The sequence below is a fragment of the Sarcophilus harrisii genome, chromosome 2, assembly GCF_902635505.1.
Source record: "Sarcophilus harrisii chromosome 2, mSarHar1.11, whole genome shotgun sequence".
NCBI classification, from domain to species: Eukaryota; Metazoa; Chordata; class Mammalia; order Dasyuromorphia; family Dasyuridae; genus Sarcophilus; species Sarcophilus harrisii.
Genome location: NC_045427.1, coordinates 546,771,283 through 546,792,241, shown reverse-complemented (window position 1 = coordinate 546,792,241; position 20,959 = coordinate 546,771,283). Strand labels below are relative to the sequence as shown.

The window sequence follows — 20,959 nt, the reverse complement described above, 5'->3', positions numbered from 1 at the left end:
CATGTAGAATGTTGGTATCTGTATTAAATCAAGTCAACAGATGACTGATCTGTGATCTAAGTATAGGATGATTTTTCTGGAGAAGATAAAGGAACTAGAAGATTGCCCTTTTATATAGGAAGGATAAAGGGTTCTTATAGGAAACAGAAGCAAGTTTTCAAAGGAAAAAGAGAATTTTGAGGTAAAAGAAGGTAGCTGATCTTTATCAGAATGAAGATGAAGAGAAAAGGCATGAAAAGGTTAAAAACAGTTGAGGTTCTCTCTAAAAAAGTGAGAGCTGGATGTTCTGAAGAGGAAAAAGTTACTTGTTTGACCAAGAACAATACACAGTAGAACCAGTCGCTGGATGAGAGCTCATAGGGATGGTAGTTGGGAAGGAAGAGGAAAAGCTGTAATTCTCTGATCAAGGATTCTTGTAGGACAGGCTATCTTCCAAGAGTAATCTGTTGTCTTTTGCAGGGTTTGTATACAAAACATGGCAGAGAACCTTTGGACTTAGAAAAACAGCTGCCCATAAATGACTCTTTAAGAAGGAAGCTAAAATATATTATCCATGATTATGAAACCATAGGTAAAAACAAGGTTCAGGTTGCACCTTCCTTATTTTTGTCCATGAACGCAAAAGGATATCAGAAAAAAAATTATTTGGGAAATGAAAAGCTAACTAGGATGATAGTATCTGAATAGAATTTGTAGTTCTGAACCCTGGAAAATGAGATTAACAATTCTTGGCCACAGATGGAGTAGATTTAACAAAAGCTACTAAGTCTGCATTTTTTATAGGTTTCTTAAAAATGCAATCAAAAGGCCTTAAACTAAAAAGGATAAAGGAGGGAGAAGACTGCTTATGAATATTCCCCAAATTATATAATATATAGTTAGAAGAATAGCATCTGTGATATAAAATCAGAGGAGAAACTCATACAAACTCATTTAAGCAAGGAATTAGTAAAACTCATAGCTTCAAGTGTGTACACACAAATGTCCAAAGTGTAGGCAATAAAAAATAAGAACTAGTGGTGAAATTTTACCTCTTGATTATCACTGAAATTTGATGGAATGAAAATCATGACTGAATTTTGGATCAGGAGAGGTATATTTTATTTAAAATAAACAAAGTAGGTAAAAGAGAGGTAAAGTAATATTTTATATATTAAGAAGGCATACTTAGGTCAGAAAATACATGAACGAAAATGAAAGAAACACGAGAAGAAACTATTTGGATAAGGGTCAAAAGAAGAGGAAATCAATGAAGAGTTTGGGAAATAGATAGCAAGAGACACTGAACAATGAAAGAAAGCATAAATTATCCAAATATCTGAAAGAAAAACAGCTTATAACTTCTTGCCTTGTCTTATAATTTTTTATTTCAAAAGATAGAGCAAATAGCAAGGGAAAATCTATTCTGGATCTGATTCTCACTAATTAGTTTTTGAGATGAAAATGACTACTCCATCCTAGAGTATATGGAAAAAGAGAAAATCTGGGTATAGTAGGACATAGGAAAGCATATTTCAAAGGAAGAAAAAAGAGGTAGCATTCCATGGACTAAAATACTTAGGATGAATTCATCCCAGGCAGATAGGAGCTGTTTGAGAATAAAATTATTAAATAGTATAATTTCTATCTCCCTATCTCTAACATCCAACCTCTTCTTTCTATTCACACAGCCACTACTCTCATTCAGACCTTGATTACTTCTTGCCTATAATACTGAATAGCTTCCTAATTGATCTCCCTTATCTCAAATTTCTCTCCTTTTAAATCCATCTTTGAGAATTGCCAAACTGACTGTCTAAAAACAAGGATTTGACAGTTGTCACTCACCTGCTTAATAAACTCTAATGGCTCCTGACTGCCTCTTAGATCAAATTTAAGTTCCAACCATATCATATCTACTATTCTCTTCTGAAGTCTACAATCTAACTGAACTGCTGTTCTTGTGGTTGCTTATACACAATGCCAAATTTCCCTTCACTAACTTTTTAACCACATGCTGGAATGTACTGTCACCTCTTCTCTACCTTTTAGAATCCCTGTTTTGTTCAAAATTCTGTTAAAATCTTGCTTGATACACACTTGGCTGTTTCTGCCTCTCCTCCTATATTTACCTCACATTTATTCTGCTTATACTCATTTATGAACACATTTCCCCAGACACTAACAGGTATATACATATTCAAAAGTAACAATGGCAAATAAGGAGCATTGTTTGTTAACTCACCTATTCTTAACCACTTCTAAGATCATGGTGGAGATACATGATTTTTGAGGGACAAGGTTCTGCAGAAACTTTGAAGTGTGGAGAAGCTGGAGGTCCCTGAAGCTTTTGAGAATTGATGTTTTCAGAAGGTCAAATACCTAATACAATTAGAGGAAAAAGATATCAAACCAAAAAAATATAGCAGCTTTCACTGTCATCTTCTTATGATAACATTGTTAAATGTTTATCAGAGCACAGCCAAATGAATCAAAAAAAAAAAAAAATAAATATATATATATATATATATATTTTTTTTTTTTTTGCTTTAGATTTGACTGAGAATAGGGCTAAGAATTCTGACTCAGAGAGATAAATTGTTATAAACAGAATTAAAGTCTGATGATGTATTTACTAAGAAGGGATAGGAAGGACACATGCAAAAATTTTGTAACTTCAATGACCAGAAATCACTTCAGAGTTTTTGGTTACTGTGGAGATCAAGTGGCTGATCTTTAATTGTGTCACTGTAACTAAATTTTTTTTTTAGGACAGTACAAAACTTGTTTGAAATCCAAACTTCATTTAGTATTGTGATCAGAAGTAACCAATTTTTCAGATGTATTATAACACTCCTTCCCTTTCTTACCCTGATCCTTCTCCTTGAAAATCCTTTTAAATCTATAAATGTTTTCACTAACATTACTAGTTACTTTTTTTAAATATTTAATAGGCTAATGTAAATATTTACCAAATATTGCCTGTATCCTCTGTATCCTTTTGATAAGTTTCATGTACCCCAGTAAGAAACTCCTCACCTAAAACCTTCCCCTTGAGAGAATAAATTTCAAATAATCACTTCTACTGTTTTAGGACACTAGGCTGCTTGTACAGCCTACCTGACCAATCTACCCTGCTGAACTAATTTTTATTCGACCAGAAGCAATTCCTTAAAAATCAATGTATAAGAAAAGTGTCCAAAAATTCTATTAAGGTTCTTATCTTTGCTCCTTTGGGCTCACTTTTTTATTTCTATTCTTACCTCTCCCTCTTGTACAAAAAACAAAGACATGAAAAGGCAACATATAAAGAGTACCCTGGCCTCTAAAGAATGGCTGTAAACTATAAAAGCAATGGCAGACACCAGTGCCTCCAAGAACTGTTCCTCCAAGGAAATGTTCATTAACTATATGGAGTTACTGAGGAATCTCACCCTTCCACATAAATACCTGTTCCTCAAATCTCTGTATTCTTGCTACTGAGAGTAGGAGTGCAATGCTGAAGGGACATATAGTTTTGTTGGCATCTCCTTGCTGCCCAGCCTAGGGTAAACATATCAGAAAAAAAGTTATTACTTACAACTTAAAGGTACAGCATAGAAAATAATACAATAAAACAGATCTTGGAATTTTTAAAGCTCCTTTCTTTGTAGGGATTCAAAAAAATGAATACATTATTTGATTATGCTAACCAGTAGCTATTCAACAGGCATCAATATTGGTGATTCCCTTTCACAGCAATTCTATGAAGCTGATGGTCTGCTCTTTTTCTAGAGTAGCTAGGTTAGTGACATCTATCTGAACCAGTATCTGCCTTATTAGGAAACAAAGTACTTTTCCTGTCAAGTATTTCTTCTCCTTCAAAACAAGGTAGAATAGTCAGTAACTGAGTTTAAAAAGTTCCATGCTTGCAAACAGTAGCATCTGTACAGAGCTTTAAAGCTAACTAAATATTAAATGCCTTATCCCCAGTCCTCTATCCATTAACCAAGACTGCCTATCACAGAGCATTTATAAGAGACAGAAACTTGTTATAAACTATTAACTGCTAAAAATCGAAATACTTTAATATTCAGAGTTTCTACACTTATTACACTGATCAACAAGAGATATAAGTGAATAGTATGAAAAGCTCTGTTAAGAACAAGTAGTAATATCATCATTTCTTAGAGTAGAAAACTGAAGCCAAGGTTTAAGGTCATATAAGATAACTGAGAAAGGGCCATTTACTGACAAATATATCAGGGTTTTTTTCATTAAATAATATTACAGTAAAATTCTAAATGGAACCTGTTGGCTCGTTTAGTGATATATTGATGATCATTTAATCTTAACTATAGAAGGATGACCTACTTTTTAAGTAATTTCATGTTATAATAGCCTCACTTGATTCCTGCTATTAATGACCAACATAAAAAGATTTCTAGTTCTAAATCTCTGCCCATTTCACCAAAATACTGAATTACTTTCAAGTTTTGCTGTACCTTTAAGTGTTTCATGAGCTCTCTACCTAGGTCCCGGTCCAACTTGATGGCAAACACAATGTGCAGGATAATGGTGCCTTCCACGTGACGCAGTTCACCAGATGGCACTGTGACAAGGTCCAACAAGCTAAAGGAATAGAAAGATGGGCCAGGGATATGTCACTGAATATAAACAATTGGTTGAAGCACTCAGCTGTGCCACTGGACCTAATCATACTGAATGCAAAATAGAAATTGATTCATTCAATAAAAAATTTTGAGTGTCCATGTTCCAGGCAGTGTAGGACAAGAAGCTGTCTGTCTTCTAAGAACTTAAAATCAAGCAGAGAAGAGAGCCAAAGATAGTTGAAACTAAGTATTTGAAGAATTCTAAGGAAGGAGAAATCACTGACCATGGAAAGCTTCATTTGGACATGGTACTTAAGCTTGGCCTTGAAAAATGGGTAGGAATGGAGATGTAGAAGGCACTGCTGATAGAAAAAAAATGGCATAAGGTAACATCTGTGCAAAAAGCTAAAGAAATAAAGAGTATATACTAAAACATTTAGAGCAGCATTATGAATAGCATAGAGTTGGAATGTATGAGAAGCCGGATTATCGAGAAATAGCTAAACACATTTTGGTGCATGACTGTTATGGAATATTACTGTATATAATAAACAATGAACATGAAGAATACAGAGAAGCACAGGAAAACTTATAGAAACTAACACTATAAACACAAACAGGAAAGCAACATATATAAATGACCAAGATTGTTGCTTATTGCTAAAGAAGAGAGAAGTTACACTTTTTTTTTTCTTACTGGAAAGGCAGAAGACCATAAACGTGGAATTTTGCATATATAGTCAATATTCACATGCTGGTTAATTTTGCTAAACATCTTCCTCCTCCCCCCTCCCCCACCTTTTCACTCTCTTGTAACAAGGGATGGTTCACTAGGTGTTTGAGAAAGGATATATGTATTTGGAAACTAAGATGATATAAAACAAAAGATAAAAATTAAAATTGTTTTTAAAAAGAAAGAACAATAAATGTTTTATCAAGAATAGATTCAAGGTCTCTTGAACAAACTATTACAATGTGAAATGAGTAGAAGCAGGAGAACAATTTATAGTCACAATGCCAGTATTTTAAGAAAAAAAAAAACAAACTACTTTGAAAGACTTAAGAACTCTCATCAGTGAAATTATTAACCATAACTGTAGAGGAAAATGAGGAAAACTGCTTTCTATATACTCTGACAGAGGGATACGGACTCATAAAGTTTCAAATAAAACATACATTCTTGTATGTGGCAAATAACTTGATTGGTTTTACTTGACCATAACTGTATGTTACAAAGATTTTTTTTTTAATTTTTCAATTGAGGGGAGGGATTTTGGAGAGGACGAAAAGATACATAGTGTTGTCATACAAAAAAGGGAGACAAAAAAGTCATTGAAGCATTTTAAAAATCACAAAGAACAAAAGGAAGTTCAGAAGGAGACACATAAGTAGGCTAGGTTTAAACTAATATGGTTGGGGCAGCTAGATAGTGCTAAGGATAATGCACTGGCTCCAAAGTCAGGACCTTAATTCTAATCCAGTCTTAGACACTTAACATTTACTAGCTGTGTGATCCTGAGCAAGCCACTTAACCCCAACTGTCCCCCTCTCTCCCCAAAATAAGAAGTTGAATTTATTGTATTTTTTTAAAGCAACCTGTATCTAAGAAGTTCGTGGTCTTACATAGAATCCTTTTTTTTTTCTGCATATAGAACTGTTTATTGGGGGGCTGGTTGTCAAGTACACACACAAAAAAGAAACTGAACATCTTTAAGTCATTACTGGTGACTGCAAATTAGGCAAATCGTTGCCTGAATTATCTACAACTGAGCAGGAATACAATTCTTCATAGTTCCTTTCAATATAGACAGTTCTCACTTGAGGTAAATTTGTATTATATAGATTGCTTTGACTCCTGTTGGTACAACTCTGTGCCAAGAATCTTCAGCTTTGGTTAGGGGGAGAAAGAGAAGTCTGTGGAAGAATTGATATATCTTAAGCAAGAATAATCTGTCCTTGAAACTAGGAAATGGTATACTTCCAGTTCAACAACACAGGAAATAGCTCAATCCTCAATTATTTAGTGTAGGTTATATCAAGAATAAGTAATCATGAATGTGGCTCTCTTCAGCAGTGAGATGAACCAAATCAGTTCCAATTGTTCAATAGTGAGGGGAGCCAGTTACATTCAGCAAAAGAACTATGGGAAATTAGTCTGGACCACAACATAGCATTTCCACTCCTTCTGTTTTTGTCTGCTTATATTTTTGTTTTCCTTCTCAGGTTATTTTTACCTTATTTCTAAGTCCGATTTTTCTTGTGCAGCAAAATAACTGTATGGATATCTGTATATATATTTTGTTTAACATATACTTTGACATATTTAACATGTATTGATCAACCTGCCATCTAGAGGAGGGGATGGGGGGAAGGAAGGGAAAAGTTGGAACAGAAGGTTTTGCAAGGGTCAATGCTGAAAAATTACACATGCATATCTTATAAATAAAAAGTTATAATTAAAAAAAATTAATTTAAAAAAAGAATAAGTAATCATGAGTATTTTTATATAAAATATTCAAATCCTGAAGTTAACCACATGGCTTATCAGAAAATGATAGAAAAGAGTGAAGGTTAAGTGTTCTCAAACTCCACAGCTTCATGTGGGGAAGACAAAAGAGTAGACAAAAAAATGTAATTATGTACAAATAAAAACTATTGTTTTACAAAAGAATGACTTTATTACTCACTCATCACCACACTGCTCCTCATTGTGTGATTTATCCATCTGACTGAAGAAGGCTATAATTCCTTCCAGAACTTTTGTCCTACTTCCCTGGAAGTTATGGAGAAAAAAACAAAAAAACTAAAAAAAAAATGAACTAAACTATTCAAGATTAACAGTGTCTTTCAATCCAAAGGCTTCTTAAAGCATAAAGCTAAATGGACCAAAACTATATCCTAGAACCACATATTGGACGCATAATATTTTCACATGGGTCTGGAGTGGCTCTGAGGAACCAGACAATGGGAAACACTGCATTGTGATTTATGTGCCATAGCCACTAATTTTGCTGCTATATACAAAATGTAATCTGCCACTATATGAATGTTTTTCTCAGTATGAAAGTGTGAGATGCAATCAAATGTACCTGTATGCTGAAATACATAATCTATGCCCTAGGATATTTCTGGAGTTCTCTTTAAACCTGAAAGAACAGGCTGGATCATTCTGAATGACTAATTTCAGTTTGGCTGGTTCAATTTTGGAATTTAAAAATAAAAATGTTTTTTGTTCCTACCTTAGAAGAAAGCAACAGAAGCTGGTAGACCAAAGGAGGTATCTCTTGGAGGTCCAATTTGGAGAGCAGCCTCAGGACCTTTTCTACCACAAACTCCAACTCCTCTATGCTTAGAGGGACATCCCTGTGGATCAGACATTTTTATAATCTGTGGACATACCCTGGATGGCCAAATGCTATCTATTTCTATCTTAATGCTTCCTAGCATTTACAGTTCCAAGAAAGAAAATCCTAGAAGATTATTGGAATAATCTACCTTCTGATTTCTTTAGAAGAACCAATAAATTCACCCAAACAAGGACCAAAATCTGAAAAAACCCAAAACATTATGAGATGTAGAGATGGAAGGGACCCCACAGAAGCTCCAGTTCAAGTCACTTATTTCACAGATGATGAAAGGACAGCCTACAAACATGAAACGACTTGCCCACAACCACACACGGGTTTGACTCCAGGCCATCTGCTTCTTCTGGCTTCTTTCACTAAACCATTTTCCTCACAGGCTTATACTTTGGGGCCAAGGAGAAAAAAAAAAACTTCTCTGACATACAAAAGTAAGAGGCTACTGGCCCAGGCAGTTCAGAGAATAGCCAGAGGCATGCGCAAGAGTTTTGTCAAACAAGTTTCTAAAAGGACAAGATATGAAAATAAAGAAAGAAGACTACAATTTTACCTGAACATAGATGTAAGTTGGATTACAAACTGCTGGTCCCATCTGATTAAACAAAATGTCAAAATAAGACAAGTTATTTATTTTAATTTGCAGAAATTAGTCAAGAGAAAAAATTTTTAGCTGATTTAAGCTTGTTTCAACCCTATTAGAAAGCAGCATAATCTAGATAAGAAATGGTAAGCTTTTGAAACTCTCAGTTTTGCATTTCTACAGTTGAGTAAAATCTGGTTTTTAGGAAATTTTATTTAACAATTTTTTATTTCCTCTTTATTACCATATCAGTACTCATTACAATATATACAAAGAAGTAAAATCGCTCCACTGTGAGCGCCAAACGATAATAAAAAAATCAAATAATTAAACAAGGCCATATCCAGGGATACTTCCATGAGCTTCAAATCATTTATTCAGCAGCTTTTGAGTTGAGTATATTACAATGTACAGAATTAAACTAAAAACAAAAAAACAAAAATCCAGGATTTGAATAAAGACAAAAGACCAAAACTACATGAAAGAGAACTAAGAAGCAATGGTTTTTTATTGTTCTTGTTCTGTAGGCTTGTACTATGCAATAATTTTAAAAAATTGGCTCATAACCTCCATTGTCCAGGACAATCTGTAGCTTGATAGGGACTCCTCTAAGCAATTTGCAGCTTTTTAATTACAAAAAGTTTCTCATCTTTGACTCGAGTCTGTAAAATTATGTTAGGAAGGAGGAATTCAATTCTTTTCTTGACAAACTCTGTGACTATAAGACATATAACCTCTCCACAAGGTTATCTCTTGTCACCTATTCAATCTGTATGTATTCAATACATACAACGTTACAGGTGGAAAGAGCCTTCAAAATGATCTGGTCCAATAGCCTCATTTTAAGATGAAGAGACCCAAGGTCATTTAGATAACAAGTGACAGAACAGGGACTCAAATCCAAGTTAGGTTTCATAACTTCAACTCCAGTGTCCTTTCCATTTTATTTTTTTATTATATTTTATTTATTTATTATATTATATTTATATTATTATTATATTTTATTATATTAAATGCTACTCAAGAAAAGCAACTTGTCAACTAATGCTTAGAAATCTTTTTTGTCATAAAAATATTTTAATCGTAAAATATTTGTTGCAATCATACCTCTCAAAACAGTTGTTTCCATTCCTTTCCCCGAGGGTTAAAATTTCACTTGAAAACAACTTTTAATTCTCATAACACAGCAAAAAAACCCTCAAAGTTATGCTAGCACAAAGGAAATAAATCCCAAATATCTGGACTCCACAGCTTGTAGTGATTCTTTATTGTGTGCGAAAGATTAGTACTGTCCTTTCTGCTATATGGGTGCTAAAACCTCTAAATCCCAAGTAGCTAAGATCTCTTCCTTCTCTAAGTAAGTCATGCCAAAAGGCAAAGACAGAAAGAAAGTGAATAAAGTATGCCATAATGAATTCCATAGAGGTTAAAGGTATGCTTTTTCTTTTCTTTAAGAAATTGATCGTCAGAAAAAAATGGGAGTGAAGGGTAATAACTCTACTAGCTTGAGAAATTGAGAATATTTGACACTCTAAGAAGTTCCTAAAGTGGTACCTAGTGAGTCAAGTCTCTACCCTAAAAGGAGTTGTGCAAATAACCAGAAAATGCTTTGCTGAGAACATGAATGGAACATTTAAAATTCTTCATTAACTAAAATAATTCAATACAAAATAAATGATTCTATAATAGTACAACATATGACAAGGGTGCAAATAGAAGCTTATTGTTCAAAGAAACAAGTTCCTGTTCTTTATGGCCATGGATAGCTCTTAAAAAACCACAAGACGATTAAGAGACTTACCGGCTAGAACACAGTGTGTTAATCAGCTGCTTCTTATATTCTTCGCCATTCAGCTCACCTGAAAAATACAAACTACACAATTGCTCCACTTTCCTTTACTCATTTTCCCCACAGGAGCTGTTCAAAAACAATTTCCTTCTCAACTTCTCAACCCCCATACTCACAGTACACAATTCAGCTTCCAATACCTCCCTGAGAAGACTGAAGATATTCAATAGGAACAAAGGTGGGGGGAGGGGAACCTTCAGGTCCCCATTTCTGTTCTTTAAAATATACAAGGATCATTAGCCATTTTATTCTTCTTTTCTCTGATCTGTGATTTTTCTCTATGACAGTCTTTCTAGCCATATGTCTGTCTCCAGACATTCTTGCTTCCTAAAGGAACATTATTCGCTCCCATGCTTCTTTAATTTTTCCCTCCCCATCGATTCCTTCCCACCTTTCCAAAAACATTAGTCCCATACAACTATCATTTCTTCCTTCTCCCTCACTACCAAACTTTTATGAAAGGGATTTATGTCTGGCACCTCTTCCCTCGACATCAACTCTCTTCAACTCTTTGTAATATGGTTTTTTAAGTCACTAAAAGAACTTAAAACACTAGAGAAAATGTCACCCCCAAACAATTTATTGTATCTTTTACCACACTCTCTCTCCAAGAATTTATTTAATTTGGGCCTACTGTTTTTGAATTGAATTAAACAAAGACATTTTCCTTACTAGTTTGGTTAGCACAAACAATACAAAGTCTCTCAGGAAGAGATCAAGATCCATTCCTAAACTGTCTTGTCTTCTAATCAAGGAAGATGCATTAGATGATACTGATGTATTATTTCTTAATATTTTCTAAAACAAAAAGAGGTCTTATTGCTACAGACTTTCATACTTCCCTAGGGACTGTACAGAACATTTTGTTAGGGATCTCACTTATGCACTGATTCTTCAATATTATATATTAAAGTTGTTTATATTTATGCTTTACTTCCCTATAAGACTGCAAGCTTGTTCAGTGCTCTCCTAAACTTCATATTTTCCTTAGCACCAAATGCAATACTTTGTACACAGTAGGTTTTCAAATCTTTATTGAACTGAACTTCTGAAAAGTGGAAAGAAATTACCTTTTCCATAAGCCAGGTTTTCCTTTTTGGTAGCTAGGGCAGTAAGGATAATGGGTAGTAACTCCAGAGACTTCCCATTCACCAAGCTGCCTTCCCTGACAACATCAACAAATCCATTGGCTAACTCAACCAAGGAGGAGCCAGGCAAACTGTGAGCCTAAAAGTTCAAAGGTCAAAGAAATCAAATAAGGGCCAGAAAGTGATACATCTAAAAAACAGCACTTTTTGTTGAATTAACAAACTAGTATTATTACCTAGAGATGAATTATCCCCAAAAGGCACAGACCTGAAAAGGAATTGTTCTAAAAACTAGAAGTGGACATATAAAGGGTATAACATTCCCCGCAAATTACCCTATTTTTTGAACCACAAACATATCACATTTTCATAAGCATGAAATTCAATGTAATTAATTAGATGTTGTATGGTCCAAAAGCAAGACTTAAAAAATTGCTGCTTAAAATAAAAGATGGCACTGCACTGAGCTTAATACCATGAAATTTCCCTAATTCTTTTTACAAACTGCAAACCCAGGAGTCATCCCAAGGAATCCTTAAGCTTTCATTTTACCTCAAGCATCAGTAGCCCTGTGATCTCAGATGCTACTTCTCTATGCAGATCTCCTGATTCCACCAACTGGATACAATATTTGTATACTTTGAGTCTCCTAAGGGATCCAGCCTCCTCAGAACATGGAGAACCTAATTGTTTTAGAAGAAGAGATGGAAAAACAAAGCAGAAAACAAGAAATGCTATTATTATTATAACAACATAAAGAAAACAGACAGATTGAGAAAGACAAAAGATTAATCATGCATCTTTCTAAAACTAATCACAATAGTACCTAAGAGTTGTGACCAAAAGGCAAATTCATAGTATTTAATGTATTAAATTACTTGTTTGCTATAACAAAGGCACAGAAAATTTTCTTTTCAATGTATAACTAGATATGGCAAAGAAAAAAAAGAGTCTTTGAGAGGATATTTCTCACTGATTGTAACAACAGCAGTTGTCAGATAATATAAGACCTCTTCAAAATACATTATATTGTCAGTCATGTACACATAGGGATTGAAAGAGTCTTCTCAGGAATGCAATGATCTTACCTAAGTGCAAAGGACTAATGAGGAAAAAATGTTATCCACATCCAAATAAAAAAACTGATGGACTCTGAAGGTGGATTGAAGCATTTTTCCCAGTTACTTTATTCTCTCATGATTTTTTTTCCCTTTTGATCTGTTTCTTCTTTCACAACTGTGACTAATATGACAATGTTTTACATGATAGCACATGGAAACCAAATCAAATTGTTCACCATCTTTGGAAGAGGGGAGAGATTTTGTCAATATGAATATTAAAAATTTTCTTGACATGTTTAACTGGGGAAAAAATAAAATACTTAAAAAAAAAAAAAAAAGCAGTAGCTTCTGACCATACAAAGTTACTAAGGTGATAAGGAAGATCAAAACATATACTCAGATGATAAAATCAAAACCTCCAAGAAAGATATGGATTGGTCTCAGGCCGTGAAAGAGCTCAAAAAAGATTTTTAAGATCAAGTAAAAGAGGTAGAGGAAAAATTGGGAAGAAAAATGAGAGTAAGGCAAGAAAACAAGTCAACAGCTTAGTAAAAGGAGACAAAAAAATACTGACGAAAATAATTCCTCAAAAAACACACTAAATCAAATGGTAAAGGAAGTACAAAAATCCAGTGAGGAAGAGAATGCTTTTAAGCAAAATTGGCCAAATGAATAAAAAGGTACAAAAGCTCAAGAAAATAATGCTCTCAAAATCAGAAATGAGCAAATGGAAGCTAATGACTTACCAAAAGAATTAAAAAAACAATAACAAAAAAAAAACAATGTGAACTATCTAAATAAGTGCTCTGGAAAACAGATCCAGGAGAGATAATTTTAAAATTATCAAACTACCTGAAAGTCATGATGGAAAAAAAAGAGCTTGGACAGCATCTTTCAAGAAATTATCAAGGAAAACTGCCCTGATATTCTAGAATCACAGGGTAAAACAAATCAAAAGAAGTCACTGATAATCTCCTAAAAAAGATCCCAACATTATTGTCAAATTCTAAGGCTTCCAGGTCAAGGATAAAATATTGCAAGCAGCCAGAAACTAGTTAGGATAAAACACGTTCTAATAGCTTCAACATTTAAAAAATTTTCTTTTTCTTTTCTTTTCTTTTCTTTTTTTTGGGGGGGCGGGGGGGGGGGGAGAGGAGAGGAGAATTACAAAGGGACCTAACCTTGCTTCCACAATATGGGTTTTGTGGAAAGACTTTCCATGACTTCACTTGAATAACCTATGTCAAATTGTTGGCCTTCTCATTGAGGGTATAGGGAGGGATGAAAGGAAAGAATCTGGAATTCAATGTTTTAAAGACAAGTGTTTTTAAAAAAGTGTTCACATGTAACTGGGGAAAAACAAAATGCTAAATTAAAAAAAAGGAGCAGGAAGATATGAGAATAAAGAGGAATTGTTTTAATCATGAGTGTGACTTATCATAGACCAGCCAGCGGGAAATATCCAATAAGCAGCCAGATATGCAAAATCTCAGGAGAAAGACCTAATTTAGTTTTGGGAATGACATACCCAAAGATGATAAACCCACTGGAGCCAACAAGATAGCTGACAAGGAATATGTAACAAATAGAATTAGGTCCAGGAAATAATCCTGGACTATACTCTTAACTAGGAGCATAATATGGAGAAACCATACAAATTATAGAAGTAATCAGATGGGTATGAGGAAAATGTCATGAAAATCCAAAGAAGAGACTATCCAAGAAGACAATGTAATCAATAAAGTAAAATATTGTAGAGCTCAAGGAAAACAAGATCTGAGAAAAGACCACTAGCTCTGGCTATTAAGAAATCACTAGCAATGTTGGAGAGATTAGTTTCAATTAAGAGATGGGATCAGAAACTAGACGTCAAGGGACTGAGAAGTGAGTATAACAAACATAGACAGTTTTTTCTAAGAGTCTGGCTGTGAAAAGGAGATATTTAGGATGATAACTTAAGAAGTCAAGTTTTTTTGTTTGTTTGTAAAGAATGAGAGAGATCAAGTATCAAGGAGCAGAAAGGGAGCCAGAGATAGAAATTTAAGATAAAGAAGATGGATAAAATAGTTGCATAGGCAATCTGCTCCAATAAATGGGATGAGATCTAAGGTGTAAGTATTTAGTTAGGTTTTGAGAGAAGGGCCACTCTTTGACTATACTAGAGGAGAGAATGGGGGAGGGGAAGGGAGAGATAGGAAGGTTGTTATGGGATTTTAAGATGTAGGGGAGAAAGTTCATAGAAAAATAGTCTCTGATTTCTCAATTTTTTAAGATTTGCAACTAAAGGAAGGTGAAAAAAAGATCTTTCGTAGGCTTAAGGAAAAAAGAAATGTTTGAAACAAGTCCTGCAGATAGTGTAGTAAAGAGTATTAAGGAAAAGCAAACTTATCGCTCTGCAGTAATGAGGGGCCAGTTGAGCACACAAAACTCAAATTTGTAAAGGACCTAGTCAGCATGATCATGTGGTTTCCTTAACAATACATGAGTAAGCAGACAGATGTCAAACAGTGAGAGCACTCTTAGGTGAGATTTAGCATGGGATGAAGAGTGATATAAGACGTGATCAAGGACAGTTCAAGTTTCCATAAATGTAGATTCAAACAATTAAAAAAATTTTTAAATCTGTCTCACTAAAAATGGGAGACTGCTGCTTTGTAGTAAAAGATGGTTTTACTGACAAAAAAAAAAGAAAGAAAGAAAGAAAGAAAGAAAGAAAGAAAGAAAGAAAGAAAACAACTAAATAATTACTTGTCAAAAGCCCCAAACCATTTTTCACTTTCACTGTTATATCTCATGCCAATGTACCATTTTCCAGTACACATGCCCACCTCGGAGAGTGTGAGACAGACTTCTGCCATTATAGAACTGGCACCTGTTCAAGAAATAGAAATAAAAGAGTTCTACCTGCTTTTAAGAAAAGAACTGGATAAAGTATTTTATTAAACGACAGGGCTCCTTAACCTCAAATTAGATATAGATCAGGTAGCAATTACAGCTAGTGCCTTAAACACACTTTTAAAGATGCCAAATCAAGGGGAGTGGTAGGTAAAAAGCTTCCTCTAATTACCAATAAACCAACACCATTCAAATCTTATTCAATAAAATTCTTTTTAAACCAACAACAATAACAACAAACCCCAGCTGTCCTTTCATTTTGTTCAATGGCCTACTTGATTTTAGAAAACCATACCTGGGTATACAAAATGCCCTTTTGGTGTGATCATTTAGAAGAGTAGAGACAGAAAGGTAAGCAGTTAAAGAAACAGTAAAGTTTTATATATCCTCACCATAAACAAATTCAATGACTAACAATTAGTCAGAGAAATAAGGCAATTCTTTAAGCCACTTTTAGGACAGAAAAATATTAACAACCACATTATCCTCATTATTACCCTTGAAGATGCCTTTCAGAAGTGCTCCAGGTGATTTTCCTTTTACTGCATGCTTCTGAAGGAGACCAGTCAGCTGTAACCATAGAAAGAATGGTTTCAAATTTTAGTTAACAATAAGAAACGTCACTGTCCAGTAAAAATGATTAAAAAAACAAAAAACAAAGATATACCTTCTTAGGGACAGATCTCTAATTGACACCAAGAACCACAAGTCAAATTTTTTTTTAAAAATAGGGCAATGAGACAATTTTAAAAGTTAATGCAACTTTTTAATTTTATTTTTGAAAACAAAGTAATCATAATCCTTGCAAATAAGTAGTATGATACAAATAAGTATGCAAATAACTACAAAATTAGTTTAACATGTTTAACTAATTAAGAGTGAAGTCTTATGTTCAATTAGTGCTGCCATAATATAGTACATAGGATAGGCTTATGCCATTTTCAATTCCTGTAGCAAGAATACATTAAGAACTCTTATTCTCATTCACCATACATTCAACCATAACTGTAATAGTGGTAGAATGACAGAGAAGGTGCTAAGAATCAGTTTTCAAACTATCTCTACACACTATCTTAATTGTTAATACTCAGAATGTAAGCCTGGCTTATGAACAAGCGTGGACAATATTGGGAGAACTGAATCATATCAAACTCGATAATCTTATTACAAATAAAACAAGTCAAGAAATGGCATAAAAGACTTTATCCAAGAAATCTATGAGGTGGGAAGAGGTAGACCACTAAGGAAGCAAGGGCAAGGGATCCCAAGTAGATGGCTAATTGTGCTATGGAGGGGCCAACCCTGCTCACACTGTAAGTCCTGAGGAAGCCCCTTAATCTACTGAGGGGGCCCCCCAGGGAAGGGTTCATGAACAGGAGATTAAAAAGTAAAGGTACCACTGCAGCAAACATTCACATCGATGACATAATGGAACAAAGAACTTTTCATCCAGATATAAATTACTTACATTCCTGTCCTCTCTTCTCATATTTCAGGAAAACCAAAATTTGATGATCAAAGATTAGTTGTCCTTTCACTGTCATTTTGCATTCACATAATGTAGCATTTTAGTACTAGAAACTTTTAGTAGGATTTTCCTCAGCAATAATAAATAGCAACTGAAATCTTCATACTCACCTCATCATCTTTCAGGCATTGTAGAAATTCTTGCAGTTTCTCTGCTGTTTTTTCTGTTGCTAGAGAGAGAATTTTTTGGTCCATTGTAGCTCATCTCATGGAACTGTAGAAAAAGTACATCACATGAGGGCTTGATTTTCAAAGAATCCTAGAGCTGATAGGGACAAATTGAGAAAGGTCTCAAAAGCCAGAATCCTAAGGAGCTTATCCAATAGTTTTCAAAGTGTCCCTAAGTACAGGGATTTCCTAATTTTGTGAGACAAAATCCCTGGCACCGTGCTGAGCGCAGTTTGATCTCTGCACTGGGAAGGTCACAACTGCAGGTTTATCCAATAACAAGCCAACTTCTATTGTGAAATCTAAGAGGATAAAGAAGAGAAAATGATGGAGGAGAGAGGCAGTGGACTTCAAAACCCCGGATGTACTGCCTGAGAACCCTCTTCTCTTACAAATGTAAATGACCCGGATGCTGTAACATCACAGCAAAAAAATTGAGATTTGAGAAAAAAAAGAGAGAGAGAGAACTATCAGCACTCTAGCCATTGGCAAACTTCTGGGTTTCAGGGCGGAAGAGTGACATGATAAAAGCAATGTTTTACAAAGATAAATCTATCGAGATGGTAATGGGGGTGAATGTGAATAAAACCAGAGAAAATGAGCCTCAGCTAAGCAATTTACTGAAATCCACTCGATGAAGCCCAAGATAATAGTTGGAAAGCAAGAGACAAAGCTGAGAAGTAACAGGAAGTTTAACTACGGCACGGATTTGGGAAAACAGGATGGAATCAAAGATGACTCCACAAAGTTTCTGGTCACGCTGCCCGGGGGAAGATAGCTTAAGAGGCAAAGCGAGGAGAAGCCGATAAATTCCCTACAAACCAACAAGTACACGTTTAACCACATAACAGATAAATGATCCGCCTAAGTTCATGAACATCGGACTCAAGTAGCAAGTGGCTGAGGTTCTCAGTGCACCCGGGAGCCGGGTCAGGGATCGATTTCCAGCCTCTCCTTCAGGGGAGGATACGCTGATCAGCCCGGGGCCTGGGGTTAGGGAGCGGGCGTGCGGGAATACCTAGGGCTGGCTTCCAGCTCTAGTTCTTCTCCGCCACTAAGAATCCGGGACGGACACGGCCCGCCCGTACTTATTAGCCTCTCTGATTGTTCCCTCCGCTGTAAAACGAAAAGCTTAGAGCAGATGGCTTTTAGAGCTCTCTCCATCTCTTAACTAAAAGGGAGGGGGGCGCTGTGGCTCGAAGCAGCTAGCCTCCGGCCCGAGGTTTCTCCGTAAACGTCTCCGGAGCATCAGTGTGCAGAACCGTACGCGGGGCGGAGGAGGCAGGAGGACGAGGATGACAGCACCGGGAACAGCTCCTGACGTAAGGAGTTTATGGTCTGGATGGGAATGGGGGGGAGGGGAGGGGGCCGCCGCGAACTAGACACAATTCATTCAAGGCCGGAGGGCAGGATTTACCAACCCCCTCCCCTAACCCTCTGGCAGGCGGCACTAGAAGCGCCCAGTACTAGGGGCCTGGAGACCCCACCTCAGCCCTACGCCCGAGCCGTCCCCCATTACCGGGCTCCGCACCCGCTGTGAAGCAGGACCCCAAAAAGCAGCGCTCCGCAGGGTTCTCGACGGGCACTTCCGCTTAACAGCCGCTAGCCCACTCCGAATCTCCCGCTAAATAGGAGAGCGCGCTGACCTCACTTCCGTTGTCCGGGGCAACAACTCCCGCCCCCGCCGCCCTCGGGCGGCCGGTTTCCGTTCTTCCGGGTCCGGCGACTTAGAAGATACCAAAAGTCTTAAAAAGGGGGGGGGGGGGGGGGGAGAGAGCAAGGAGGTACAGCCGGGGCAATTTGGTATAATGGGACAGGAATAATCAGGTTGCAGCCCCAGCCCTACTTTCACGTGCGGGGGAGGAGGAGTTGCGTCGTGCTCCGCTGTCTCTTTCTACCCTCAGACTTCTCCCTTCTCCGTTGTCTCATTTTGATGGGGACGGTGTCAAACATCCAAACTGAGTGCGGTTTTTGCCGCGTGGTGCAGCTCTCCTTGCGTCTTTCTCTCTTACTCTTTCCTCTCAAGCCTTTGTGTCCTCGGCGCGTAGCATAGGGCCGGCACGTAGTAAATAAATAAACGTCAGTCAACGAGCATTTATTTTATTTTATTTTTTTAAAGGGTAAGATGAACATTAAGAATTTTTATTTTTTTAATTTTATTTATTTTTTTATTATAATAACTTTTTATTGACAGGACCCAGGCCAGGGTAATTTTTTAAAATCAATTTATTTATTATAATAACTTTTTATTGACAGAACCCATGCCAGGGTAATTTTTTAAAATCAATTTATTTATTATAATAACTTTTTATTGACAGAACCCAGGCCAGGGTAATTTTTTAAAATCAATTTATTTATTATAATAACTTTTTATTGACAACCCATGCCAGGGTAATTTTTAAAAATCAATTTATTTATTATAATAACTTTTTATTGACAGAACCCATGCCAGGGTAATTTTTAAAAATCAATTTATTTATTATAATAACTTTTTATTGACAGGACCCATGCCAGGGTAATTTTTTACAACACTATCCCTTGCACTCACTTCTGTTCCAATTTTTCCCCTCTCTCCCTCCATCCCCTCTCCTAGATGGCAAGCAGTCCTGTATATGTTAAATATATCACAGTATTTCCTAAATACAATATATGTGTGCAGAACCGAACAGTTCTCTTGTTGCTCAGGGAGAATTGGATTCAGAAGGCAAAAATAACCTGGAAAGAAAAACAAAAATGCAAACAGTTTACATTCATTTCCCAGTGTTCTTTCCTTGGGTGTAGCTGCTTCTTTCCATCATTGATTAATTGAAACTGAGTTAGGTCTCTTTGTCAAAGAAATCCACTTCCATCAGAATACATCCTCATACAGTATCATTGTTGATGTATATAATGATCTCTTGGTTCTGCTCATTTCACTCAGCATCAGTTCATGTAAGTCTCTCCAAGCCTCTCAACGAGCATTTATTAAACGCCTAACATGCCCAGGCCTTATGCTAAACACTGGAGATACCTACTCTCAAGAAGCTTACAATTTAATAAAAATGCCAGTGGGCTGGACTTCTTTTCCCCTTTCTAGTTACTCTCCTTGAAAAAGTCTTCTCTTCCTTTCCTCACTCTCTTTTTAAACCTCTGCAATCTGATTTCTGACTTTTTCTTTTTTAACAGAAACTTCCTTTTCAAAGATTATCAATGATTTCTTAATTATCAAAAGATAACAGCTTGTTCTCAGTCCTCATACTTCTGAACATTTTTACAGCATTTAACACTCTAGATTTCTCTCTTCTTGGATACTTGGATACCTCTAGATTTTTGTATAACTCCTCTGGTTCTTTTCCTATGTGCTGATTGCTCCTTTTCAGTTTTCTTTACTGGTTTCCAGGTCATTACCACTTATCAAGAATGTTCCCAAAATTCTTTCTTAGGTTCTCTTTTCTTTGATCTCTCTACTATCTAGTTGGTAACCTCATCAATTTCCATGAGTTTAATTATCATCTTTATTTAATTTCCAGATTTCTATAACCAGCCTATAACTCCTTTCTTTCAAAAAAGAAATCACCTTTTCTCCCAAACCTTCCCCTCTTCCCAATGTCACCACCATTTTTCCAGGAATGTAGGCTTGAAACTTCTGTATCATCCTCAGTTCTTTTCTCTCATTCACCTGGATTGCCCAATCTATTGCCAAATCTTGTCATTTCTACCTCCATGACCTTCCTCCTATCCATTTCCTTCTGTTACAAAGCCACTACCTTAGTTAAGACATCATATTCAATAGTCTTCCTTTTAAATTTTGTTTTTATTTTAATAGACTTTACTGATATGTTTTGGTTTTATATCACTTATATCTCTCAGCTTCCCCCT

At 35.8% G+C, this 20,959-nt stretch overlaps 1 protein-coding gene across 2 annotated transcripts in view; it reads right to left on the bottom strand.

The window, feature by feature from the left end:
• The window catches only part of FANCI (FA complementation group I), a 65,015-nt gene extending 46,199 nt beyond the window's left edge, over positions 1-18,816 (bottom strand). Inside the window, exons 1-12 of one of the 2 annotated variants that reach the window (XM_031955577.1) lie at positions 18,621-18,816; positions 17,045-17,147; positions 15,904-15,976; positions 12,003-12,133; positions 11,433-11,589; positions 10,315-10,372; positions 8,484-8,525; positions 7,811-7,934; positions 7,259-7,344; positions 4,464-4,590; positions 3,430-3,522; positions 2,225-2,361 (exon numbers count right to left, since the gene is read on the bottom strand). In XM_031955577.1, the coding sequence (XP_031811437.1) occupies positions 2,225-2,361; positions 3,430-3,522; positions 4,464-4,590; positions 7,259-7,344; positions 7,811-7,934; positions 8,484-8,525; positions 10,315-10,372; positions 11,433-11,589; positions 12,003-12,133; positions 15,904-15,976; positions 17,045-17,128 (1,112 nt within the window). In that variant the 5' untranslated portion in view covers positions 17,129-17,147; positions 18,621-18,816. The remainder of the gene's footprint in view (positions 1-2,224; positions 2,362-3,429; positions 3,523-4,463; positions 4,591-7,258; positions 7,345-7,810; positions 7,935-8,483; positions 8,526-10,314; positions 10,373-11,432; positions 11,590-12,002; positions 12,134-15,903; positions 15,977-17,044; positions 17,148-18,620) is intronic. The other variant, XM_031955578.1, reaches the window with a different exon arrangement.
• Positions 18,817-20,959: the final 2,143 nt, after the last annotated feature.